At 41.0% G+C, this 12,693-nt stretch overlaps 1 protein-coding gene across 1 annotated transcript in view; it reads left to right on the forward strand.

The window, feature by feature from the left end:
• Positions 1 to 12,693, forward strand: part of LOC140232538 (A disintegrin and metalloproteinase with thrombospondin motifs 18-like) — a 71,771-nt gene that overhangs the window by 13,736 nt on the left and 45,342 nt on the right. The window contains exons 3-5 of the mRNA XM_072312635.1: positions 216 to 299; positions 9,810 to 9,969; positions 11,710 to 11,815. Of these exons, the coding sequence (XP_072168736.1) occupies positions 216 to 299; positions 9,810 to 9,969; positions 11,710 to 11,815 (350 nt within the window). The remainder of the gene's footprint in view (positions 1 to 215; positions 300 to 9,809; positions 9,970 to 11,709; positions 11,816 to 12,693) is intronic.

The raw sequence follows: 12,693 nt of genomic DNA on the forward strand, positions 1-12,693 counted from the left end.
TGCCACTGGAACAGCATTTGTAAACAAGCCTGAGCCACAGAGACTGAATGATGTGTTATTTGGATATATTTTGATTTCAGCATAAAACCTCAGATAAGACTTGCTTCTCAAGTAAAAGAAAATGCTCCTCTATACAATGTGGGTCATAAGGTGATCAGCCCAGAATGCCATGTGAGCTATGATTTTACTGGTGTCCTCTTTTCATTATCCTACAGGTGTCAAAGCTGTTTAGAGATTCATCCCTTGGACACACCATCAACATGATCCTAGTCAGTCTCATGCTGTTGGAAGATGATCAGGTAAGCTCTCTTCCTTCCCCAAACTCACAACCCGAGGTTTGCTCCCTCCCTCAGGACTTTCCTGTTTGCATTTTTTGTTAAAACCTTCCAGATCAGTCTTGAGTCAAGACTACTTCCTTCCTCCAGGGGCCAGACTTTTACCGAGGATCTATGGGATGAAGCTTGCCGACTCCATCGGCTTTGAGTCTCAGTGTGTGTAGGATAGACTTCATGCAAGCAGAATTTCTATTTTTTCAGAGCCTTTAAAAAATTTTCTGCAGCATGTTCTCAGCAGTGTCTTCCAAGTCTGAATGAGTTTGAGATGAAACAGTGGTCCGTCGGACTGCACCCGATGGGCCGAGATCGGTTGCTCCCCCAAGTGACAGCCTCAATTGTCAGGCCGATGTCAGTCGGTTCAAGCACATTAACACCTGCTCCTCCTCGGGTTGCCTGCTGCATGGTTTCACTCTGGTCCACTCCAGACTGTGATGGTGAACCACTTTCTTCTCTCACCTCTGCGATCTGCCCAATTTGTTGTAAAAATTGCATTTCTTGACCTCGATTAGTGAACAAACGATGGCTTGTTTCCCTCCAATTTGCCACAAATTTGGGCTAAAGATCCTCCTGGCCTGCACTGCCAAGTTATATGTTGCAAAAAGAAGAAAGAAAAAAGATGGAGCTATGTTTATTTAATGAGAGTGTGTCTTGGGAGATAATTTTTCTCCTTCTATTTTCAGTCTTACACACACTTTGGATGACATTAAGTGGCTTGCTGAAAAGTACGTTAACATCTGAAACCAACCTTTTTGGGTGTCTGGATTCCTTCCAGCAGCTGAAGCACAACCAATTGTCAACCGATACCAGTGCTGTCATTCCTTTGGGTCCCCCTTCAGCTCTTTTTTTTTTTTTTTTTTTTATACTAAACCCTATGTTTATTAAAGCCTTTGGATGGATTAGTAAATGCTGCTAAAAAAAGGTACGCAAGTTGGGCTAAGTACCTGGGCACGTAGAGTATTAAGGTCTAGCAGCAGATATTTGTATCAGTGTCGTAGGCAACCCTACACCTGTAGGGCCTAATTGTTTCATTGACTGAACTTAACCCATTGAAGACTAGGCCCGAGTATTCTCAGGGTTGGGTTAATGAGAAATGTGTGTTATAGGAAAATCAGTGCAGCTTCAACAGGTTAATATTAGACACAGAACTCTTCACTGGTGTACTTCCTCTATAGTAAACAGAAAAAAAAGTCACATGGATTTCTGTGCTCATTCTGTTTTATAGGGCTTTAGAACAGCTTAACATGAAACCATTATTAGCCTGCAGATGATGTTGAACCTGCAAAGTGAGACAAATTGAGGAGATAAGACATTGAATATGTTCTTCTTCGTAGGTTGTATAAAAAAACAAACCCCACACCAGTCAAAGCATTGCTTATACAACTGAAATTCAAAATTTCATCAATGCATCATTATGAAATTAATAAAAAAACACCCAGGTCTCAATAACAGTCACCCTTGATGATACCTACTCAAATGAAAAACAAGAAGATTGTATATATATATATATAGGACTTATATATATATCTTAGGAATAACACAATGATTCCAGGTACATTTCCCTGTTCAGGTGTCTTGTATGCACAGTGAGTAGGCCCTACTCCTCTGCATCACGATAAAATCAGTCTTGGCAACAAACCGGTAGGGAGTAAGGTATCCTCCAAGAGAGGAAAGCAAATCATACCCACGTGTTGACTGCGAAACTTGGCAGCAAGGGGTCGTAAGAAGGTCAGGAACAAGGTCGTTCATTGATTGGCGTGTCTTCTATCACCTTGGCATATGAATGGATGTGTGTGTGTGTATGAGCATGCATGGCTGTAGTATGTGAAAACATTCACATGCATGCAAACATACTGTAATATTTTCTGCTCCATTTCCCCTGACTTGCCAATTAGTATTTAAGAAAAAAAAAAAGGAGGAGGATCAAGCACTAGTCACATCTCAGCTTTGTTAGGAGTCATATTTATGGTTAAATGATCATAGCATGCACTAATTGCCTTGAGATGTACTTTTAGTCAGTACTGTGAATTTCATATGGCTTGATGGTTGACAAACATCATCTCAACTTTTTTTTTTACCCATGTTTTGTGTGCAGTGAGGTACTTCCTGATAGTGTTTAGAATACTTCACTCACAAACACACACAGACACATACATACCCAGACACACATGCACAAAGATGGGTAGATAGGTGAAAATCAGAAGTATGTTGCAATTCTTGTCAATTTGTTTCTATTTGTATGCTCGTGCGTGTGTGTGTGTGTGTGTGTGTGTGTGTGTGTGTGTGTAACTATATCATGATATAATTGCATGTATAATGCAGTTTGTCTTTGTATGATGCTTTGTTTTTGTTTCTGTGAAATGAAATTGAACGAAATTCGAATAAAGAATTATCAAAAAAGAAAAAAAAAAACTTCTTGCAACAAAGATTCTGTGGCTTATCTTCCAGTCTTAGCTGTTTCCTGAGGTAGATGGCATTGATTTTTGTTTGGTACCACAGCACCCGTGCCACATTGCTTTGCAGGGATTCAGTTTGTGATCGTTAACACTCTCGGTCAGTGTTTTTCAAGTGGTGGAAGTAGGTGCATCCACAGATCAGTCCAGTAGAGTACATTTCTGTGGGATTGATTCGATAAGAAGCCTGGTTCACACCTAGCAACCAGTGAGAGTGAGAATGTTCAGGGTGGTGTGTGTACATGCGCCCACCATCATCCGTACCCCATCCCTCCCCTCCCCATCCCTCCCCTCCCTCCTCTAGCAGACAGTGAAGATGCAGGTGCAATGATGTGAATACCAGCATCCCTTCAGCCGATTCTTGACAGGTGTCTTGCCAGGAGGCCTTCGCAGAGAGCCTTTCTCTACCCCCCCCCACTCTCTTACCCTCCTCCCCTCCCCCTCTCTTTCTCACCTATTCCCACTTACCCCTCCCCTCCCATCCCTCCATCTATCAAGTGATATTACCTTCACACACCTGACTTTCTCTACCAGCCCAATACCGGGCTCTCTGAGCCTTTATTTCTAGGTTAACCAAACTTCCATTAATTAACCCATTGAAGACGGGCTGTTTTTGCTACAACACCCATTTCCCATAGACACTTGCCTGAGTATACTTGTCCTCAATGGGTTAAAAGAAAAGAAATATGTGAATTCATTTAGGAGTCAATCATATTTATATTAAAGGACTGACTGTACAGTACTGGTTGAAGGGAGGATTCTGGTTTATAACATTCTAAGTGAGATAATGAGAAACCTGTTATGAAATATGAAAGAGCATGTAATTTTAAGAAGGATTCAACATTTATTTGATGAAAATTGGTTTTCAAATGACCGAGATATAAAAAAAAAAGTGATAATAATAAAGGCAACAGGCCATGCCTTTTATTAGGATCTCTTTGTTTCACCATGTTTTTGGATATCTCAGTCATTTCAAAACCGATTTTCATCAAATAAACTTTTGATTCCCCTTAGAATTGTATGCTCTTTGACATCTCAGAGTGTTTCTGAATATCTCGCAAAACATTACAAGCTAAATCCTCACCTCGACCAGAACTGTACAGTCCCTTTAACAAAAAGTTATAATATAGGATGATCAATATTCATTGGGTTTTGCTTAACTCTATTTCTATTTTGCATTAGTTTTGTTTGTTTAGGTATTTTATCGTTGGTTTTTTATTGCATTAATGAAAAAATACCAATCAGATTTGATCCACTATAAAAGCAAGATGATGTCAAGAGGACAGCTGATATCAGAATGTAAAGAAGTTTCAAGAAGGTTATGATACCCCCACAATACATGGTGGAGGCATTTGCTGTTCTTTTTAATATGCAATAGTCAAATGTTGAAAGATAAAACTTTAACTTTGAACCAGTCGCTGAAGATATCACATCTTTCAGTTTGTCCATGAACTAGATGCAATTTCTTTGATACCTGTCAAGTATCAGTTTTTGTTTGATGTCATTCGCCATATATTTTTGTTAGAGTTTATACTTCTGTGATATTCAAGTTTGGAAACTTCTTTTTAACAAGGGGCTCTTCCTGGAGGGGTTATTTCTCATATTTGCACCCTTTGTTGGAAAGTTTGATGGCACAGGAGATAGGAAAGTCAGTGGAAAGATGGCTTTTGTTAGTCGGTATCCCCTCGCAGTTAACTTCTCCCATAGCTTCTCTTTCACCATAATGTGCCTTTGATTCCCATAGTTTTTGGTATTTACTCAGCGAGTCTAAATGCCGGCATTTAGTCTGCTTCTCTGCATTCACGGAAACTTGTCTGGCGGGGTCGCATTTGTTATCCGATAGGAGAGCACACAAAAGCCTTACAGTTGCCCCGTAGCGAAGTCATTCAGAGATGTTGGCTGGAATCGGGGACTGCCAACCATCTCATAAATCTCCCAGTAACATTATCAGTCATAATTTGAATGACATTGTTGACCAACAAGGGAGCAGGCTGTACAAATATGAGAATGGTCAATGAACTTAAAGCAGATTTTCCATCCTGGTGGGAATGGATTCTTAAAAATAAAGGTTTGTCTCCTTCAAGTACTTAAGACACTGAAAGCAAGGTACCAATTTGTAATTGCTCAATGACAATTTATACTGAAATTTAACCATTGTAAATATTTTTGAGATACCCATCAGAGATATCTGTCCATGCTCATAAAAACATACCATAATTATGCAGAAAGTGATTTTGAGACCATACAATTTTTACTGTATATCTTTCCTTCCTTTTTGTATATTTTTTTTAGTGCCGTTTTATCTTTGTAATAACCCTTGCCATCACCTGGTCTCATTGTGTCTTGAAGAGGGTGCTGCCAAAGGAAGTAGATTATCTGCGGCCCCCATGACATTGCTCCACCCATCCTTCTACCCATGACAACAAAAAAAAAAAAGAAGAAAAAATGAACAGACAGATATAAATAAAATAAAAAAAATACAAACCCAGCATCCAACAGATAGTGAAAGCCCAAAGAGGAGAATGGATGAACATGAACCTTAGGCAAAAAAACAAAAACAAAACGAAAACAGAACGGACAGTGAAACAGAATATCTAGTTTGGAGATACCTGTATTTTAGTTTTAACAAGTTTCGTTCGAAGAATCAGGAATCTGAGCGAGGGTACGCATTATCATTCCCTTCATCCATCTCGAACACTGACTTGTGAGGGGCTAGCCTCCCCCTGATGACAGGCGAATTTATCATCAAGTCTTTCAGAGAGGCGGACAAAAGCTCTTGTATGTTCTTGGCGGAGGCATACAAATTGAATCATCCAGGGTGATCCATGCCAATCCCTGCCCCAGGACCAGTAGTGGTGGTGGGGGGGGGGGGGGGGGGAGGCGGAACCTCGCCTCGATAAATCAACATTACCTGATTTCTCACCCTGCCAACCAGGTTTGCCGGCTTTGACCTTCACACACCCTGGTAAAAAAACTTCTCTCTTGGTAAAAGCTTCCCACTTGTGACAACCGGACTCATGTCGTGCCATCCCTAAAGCCATCTCCAGAAAGATGTAGGTGGCTTTAAAGCAAAGATGTTTGCATAATTCTGGATGGAGACACGATCCTTAAGAACAATGCTTTCAGACAGTAAAATGTTTAGTCCTGTCATTTCCGTGGCAACGCTCCCTTTTTTTTTGGGGGGGGGGGGTTGGTGGTAGTAATGTTTCCCTTTGTTGTCTGCTTGGTATTGATGTTGTGGTTTGCGGTTGGTGGTTTGACCGAGCACATCAACATTAACACACCTTGAGAAAATGTTCTCAGAATATGAATGTATGCATTTGTAGACTGAAGCTGTCAACACAAATCTTTTTTCCCCTCTTGGAGAAGGAATGATATATTTTTTTTGTTCTCTGTGAGGTGATGATGATTTAGTTTGGTGGTGAGAACGATTGCATTTATACACACATCTAGAAAATCTTCCCAGAATGTGAATGTGTATGTTTCATTGTTGTAATCTGTGCAGTCGCAGTTCTTGCACATTGCTTTCACAGTTGATGAGACTCTTGAGAAGATTACCGAGTGATGTTTATATATCAAAACTTAGTTTCAAATTTACCACTGTAAGATTAGTTTCAAATTTACCACTGTAAGATGCACTTCAGATCAATGAGGAGAAGTATCAGAGCTTATGGCAATGAAAAGAAAGAAGAAGAGCGCATTAGCAGCATTCACACACAGGAGTTTTTGTTTTTTGCATTCCATTTAAGTTTGTGTGTGTGTGTGTGTGTGTGTGTGTGTGTGTGTGTGCCGCCATTCACACAAAGCAAAAAAAGGAAAAAAAAAATCACTTGGTTTCAAATGAAACATGCACTTGAATCTAATCTCCTGACTGTGCGTGCCTAAACAAATGACAGAATCATAATTGTGGGCACCAGAATGTGCGAACCTAGTACGGCGAGTTGAGTGTTGAGTGTTGAGTGTTGAGTGAACGTAACTATTGTCACTGGAAGGCCTGACAATAGCGACATCACCCCTTTACCTGCCAGGGTTTGCAGCAGTAGTAACCAGTCTAGAAGGAGATCCCCCCAGTTGATGTTGGGGTGACAGGTGCCAAATGCCTCCGCCCCCTTTCCTTAGTGACGAGTTGAAAAGGAAGAGTACCTGATAGTGATGGATGGTTTTGACTGGGGCCAGGGAAGCCTTCTCCGTGGCTTGCGGCTGCCAGTCCCAATGCCAGGTTGATTCAGCGCGCAATGTGATCAAGTGTTCGAGAGGAAGTGGCAGGTATATAAGCAGGAAAGTGATGCAGCCAGTGTGTTTGTGCAGGGGTGGCATTTAACCCCCTAAGTGTCGGAGTTTGGCAACTGTCGGTTGAGCTCCTGGTTGAAGCCTAGCTTCATTTCATCAAGCTTAGGCAATATCGAGAGAGAAAAAAAAAGGCAACAACATTGCATCTCAAGCAGACTGTTCCCCCTCCCTGCCTCGCCCTGTGAAGTGCTTCAGAGGAGAACAGCAGGACGAGGGAGAAGTGATAGAACTCATGTCAGATTTAAGAGACTTGTTTGGACGTTTATTTTATCAGATTACATGATTCATCATCGATTCTGCTCATACAGTGAGTTAAGGAATGTTGCTGAAGTTGAAGGGTGTGTCCACAAACATGTCACATATGGGCATGGAGGAATGAGAGGAGAGTCAAGGGGTGGCCCAGGGTGCCCAGGGTAGCCCCCTTCTGCCTCCTGACTATACCCCTTTATCTCCTTAGATACAGCTCTCCTCTACCAGTGAACAGCAACTGATGCAATCAACTCCAGGGGCCCCATGGTACAAGGATTGTTCAGAGATTATTGTGAGGTAGAATAGTCGCGATGTAACCCTGGTGGCAGCTTTGGCAGTAGCCAGTCATGGACCCCATGGATCAAGACCCCATGGAAGACCAGCTAGTGAAGCTGAATATGGACTATCCACCAGCTTGTCAGATGGAAAATGAAAACAAGCTGCAAGCATTCAGTCATTACAATGGGAACAGCATGTATACTGCAACTTGAAGCTGTTGCAAATCTCTTTGAATACACTGTTCTCACACTGGTCAAGAAATGTAATTGTAATGCTGAACAACTATTACAATTGGAATTAGGATTCGAATTATCGCCTGTTCACATGATGAATGAAGGCTTCAGGGGTTTGCAGTTTAAATTTCAGATCGAGGAGGGGAGGTGTGGCTTTTTTTTGCGAGTTCCCATTGATCACTCCTGAGCAGTAAATAGCGCACGCTTTGACTGCTTTGCTGTTTGACTTATCACCAACTAGCCAAGCCAGTCAGGGTCACACATCCGATTGCTTTAACCCGTTGAGGATCGACGGACTGATTTTGCTACAACACACATTTCCCATAGACACCTGCCCGAGTATACTTGGGACTTATCCTCAACTGGTTAATAGCTTTGCGTGCATTAATTTAGGAGCATGGTTTTTCTGTGGAAGTAGTTGAAAGGTCATCGTAAGCTCCGCACCCCAAAACACCATAAGAGGGCAATCTGTTCACATGACTGTGATGTTCAGTAATCTGGGGAATCTTGATTGGAAAACACCTCTGGACTGTCATTTGCAACACAGGATTAGAATTATGATTGAAATCGCCCTCTGCGATTCCATTTTTTTTTTCATTCACACAGCAAAAACATGTGATTTGAATCATGATTCTAGCGATGCGTCATTATGCAACATGTTTCAAATTATGCAGTCTCGATACATGTGAGAGCACTCTTAATGTAATGGGTCCCAGATTGGTTAATTGCCAAGATGAGGCCATTACATGAGTACCTCAAGGTTTCCCATGCATCCAATTCATCATATTTCTTCTCTCGCTTGATTGCCCAAGGATCTTATATATCATTGTGATTGTTTCCGCACATGATGCAATATCCTGATGGCCTTTTCAATTCCTACATCCTTCATGATAAATGCGTGAATAGGGATTTAAAATTACGTCAGTGTAGCTGTAGGCCATGACTTCATTGCGACTCAACAGATTTGGCAGCAGTGCATGGTCAATTCATGGATATAACACTGTATATTTATTGATGTATTTTATGCCATTTATACCTTGGCAGTGATGTGTTTTGTTGTAATTTGCCAGTTGTATTACAGGTATCTTCAGTGACATGTATATTGCACCTATATGTATGTAAACTCTTGCATACATGTATACTGGGAACTACTGTATAACCAGAAATTTTGTGACTATATATGAAGAGTTTGCTTCCAAAAGGCACTAAATCCATTGAAAAATGATTGATTTAGCAATTTTTGGAAGCAAGCTCTTCAATTATAGGCCCATTCGCACAGCCTCCAATTATTGCATTATGATTCAAATGAGGATGCAAAAACCTCATTCATTTTTCATGTTTGCGGATATTACAATCATTACAGTGAGACTCAAATCATCAAAGTGCTAAAAGTGTGATGTTTCCAAAATAGTTTGATTTTTCTGAATAGTTGCAATTATTTGCCGTGCAAAGTGTATATGATTGGTGTGTGAAATTTGCACTGTGGTCCAAGGCGAGTGTTAGACAATTCAGAACAATCAGGTTAAAGGCAGGTTAACCTGTTGAGGATGAGTCCCGAGTGTACTCGGGCAGGTGTCTATGGGAAGTGCATGTTGTAGCAAAATCAAACCATCCTCAACGGGTTAAAGTCTGAGTCTCATGTAGTTTGACCTCGCACCAATGCAATTTGGATCACTTTATTTTTCCCATGTATGTGTGAAGAAGAGCGGAATAAAGTCCAGTTTGGATTAAGATTCAAATCATGCCTTTTTCAGTTTGTGTTAATGGGTCTATTGATGTCTGAACTTTAGTTGGATTGAAAACAGGATAAGAGAAATGTTTTGGAAGCTCATTACAAGCAGAAATATTTGGGTTTTTTACCTCCCAGTTTGAAATCAGACATGATTCCAGCATGGTAGCATGGTAGCATGGTCATGACACTGACTGACTCCAAATCCTTTCTTTTTCCTTCTTCTACTACTTTCTGTCCACAGCCAGGGCTGACCATTACCCACCATGCTGACCGGTCACTCAACAGCTTCTGCCAGTGGCAGTCCACTTTGACCACTCCTAATGGTACCCATCATGACCATTCTATATTGCTGACTGGCAAAGACATATGCTCGTGGAAGAATGAACCCTGCGACACATTAGGTAATGAATGTGGGGTGTGTGCTTTTGTATAATGTTAATAATGAACTTTTAAAGAAATGTATGCATTATTACAACAAGATATCGTATGGGCAATATGAATTAGATTGTTTTATTGTGTATTAGTGAGTTAGTTGTAGAAGAATTTCTACACCCTTTCTAATGTATGCTAAGTTTGATCCACTTCGAGTTAATCCATGGGAGCCCATCACCACATGAATTTCTATGTCTGACCAACTTGCAATGACCACCATTTTGCTGTACAGTCTTTTGATTTTATGTATTTATTGATTAATGTGATGATATTCTCCACAAGTGACTCATGAATGAGAAATTGATCATATGATCAGATGGTTGCAGCTCATTATTCTAACTGTTCGTGGACACATAAAACGAAGCAAGGTTTGTAATTTCCAAGGACGGTACTTCCAAAAATGAAATATAGTTGGACCCCGTTTACAGTGCGGGGCCGGGCTCGGCCGCGGCTCGGCCGCGGCCGAGTCCGGCCTCAATTGCGCGGCCGAGCCTCGCAATTTTGTCCGTTTACACTGCTGGGCTCGGCCGCGCTTTTGATTCAAACCTTTCAATATTTTGTCATAGTGGCGCTCTGCTTGTAAACAAACGCAATTTGGTATTGTCTGGTTTTCAGACCCTTTGCCAAATGAATTCCGTGGCGACGAAGTCGCCGTTCGGGCAAAGGCCTTTGCCGAAGGAAAAAATCCTTTGCAGGACAAAACCACCTTAAACTATATTAGTTTTCGACATTGAGGGGGTTAATATCCTGAATAGCGAAAGATACAGGCAGAGGGTTTGGAAGCCAGACTAAAATTGGCCGCGCAATTGGCCGCGCATTTGGCCCAGTTTGCGTTTACACCAAGAAGAGGCAGGGCTCGGCCGCGGCCAAGCCGCGGCCGAGACCACCTCCAGAGCGAGGCCAAATGCGAGGCCAATTTTGGCCTCGCATTTGGCCTCGCATTTGGCCTTTTGCGCGTTTACACTGAAGCGGGGCTGGGCTCGGCCGCGGCTCGGCCGCGGCCGAGCCTCGCACTGTAAACGGGGTCCTAGTTGTTCCAAAGGTTCATGAATCCAAAAATGAAATCAGGTTTGTTATTCTGAAGGATCTTTAATCTGAAAATGAAAAAAGAAAGGTTTGTTATTCTGAAGGATCTTTAATCTGAAAATGAAAAAAAAAAGGTTTGTTATTCCAAGGGTTTGTTTATATGAAAATGAAAAAAATCAAGTTTCAGTTGAGGTTTGGTAGTACACACCTTCTTTTCATTTATGGATTAACAAACCGTATTTCATGTGTGGATTGCAAACCATAAGAATAATGAACCTTTTTTCATTTTCAGGTTAACGAATCTTATTTCATGTTTGGATTAACAAACATTAATTCCTTTTTGATTTAATGATTCATATTTTATTTTCCAAATTAAGAACCTTTGGAGTGGCGAAACTTTCAGAATGACACCACAAATGTTTGGTCTGGCAAAGCCATATTCGTTTTCGGCCTAATGAGTATTAAGGAATACGGATTTGTGTGTTTCTGAGTAATGATCCTTTGGAATAATGAACATCCCCTGATCAGAGGGGCTGTGAGATGCTAAATAGAATAGATCACACGCTGATCGATTGATGTATGATATCGTGGTACTGTGCCATCATTTTACGATCATGAGCACATTGTACTTAAAAAAAAAAAGAGCAACTGTCCAGTTGTCATTCCTTTAATTGTCTCAACAGGCTTTGCTCCAATTGGTGGGATGTGCAGCAAGTACAGGAGTTGTACAATCAACGAAGACACAGGTTTAGGGCTAGCGTTCACTGTGGCCCATGAATCCGGACATAGGTGAGTGGGGGGAAACCCCTGGTGTTTGTAGTGGAGGCCAGCTCAGATAACTTCGCAATCATTCAATCCAGCATATCACAATTTTGATTAGTGCAATACTCAGGGGCGGATCCAGGAATTTTGTAAAGAGGGGGCGCCTTTACAAAATTGAAGAGGGGAGGGGGATGCACTGTGTGATGAATCTGATGTAATTCTGTTGGTCAAATTTACTTCCCGATAGCAAAGTTAATTTGAGCATGGAGTATTGGTTTACATTATTTATTATTTGCATGCATTCTTCTCTTTCACGTAGCTGAAATTCACTCAGAGCAGTTAAGTGTAACATGCGCCAAAATAGGTCCAGGCTAAAAATATGACATGTTCAATTTGATAAAGTATGTATGGTATTCAAAGCAGAGACACTATTAAATCATAGTCCTATTCACTGCTGATACAGATGATTAAATAAGAAGGAAGTGGTCATAAGGTTTCCAGATATGTATTCCATAGTGCCTACTGTACCATCCAAGATCTATTGTTTTGTCTCTTTCTTCTGATGTTTCATTCATGGTTACATATTTTTGAGTTGAGGTGTCACATCCTTTTGTATATCATAGATCTGCTTGCTGCATGAGTGGTATGGTTAATGACTGGTCTATGCACATATATCAATGGTGTGTTTTGAACATCAGTGAAGCTTGACTTATCAAGTGATTGAGCAATTAAATCAAAACACCTAAATGCATTTTTTTTTAAATCAATGACAATTGCAACATGACCCCAACTAGACCCACGTTGTCTCCAATGGCAAATAGGTAGATAAAACTATAGAGGTTGAATGGAGATCAAAGTGATTGGCCTGATTTCTTGGTAGTATTCAGTTTCGCACATTTTCCTCT

The sequence above is a fragment of the Diadema setosum genome, chromosome 9 (assembly GCF_964275005.1).
Source record: "Diadema setosum chromosome 9, eeDiaSeto1, whole genome shotgun sequence".
Lineage (NCBI taxonomy): Eukaryota > Metazoa > Echinodermata > Echinoidea > Diadematoida > Diadematidae > Diadema > Diadema setosum.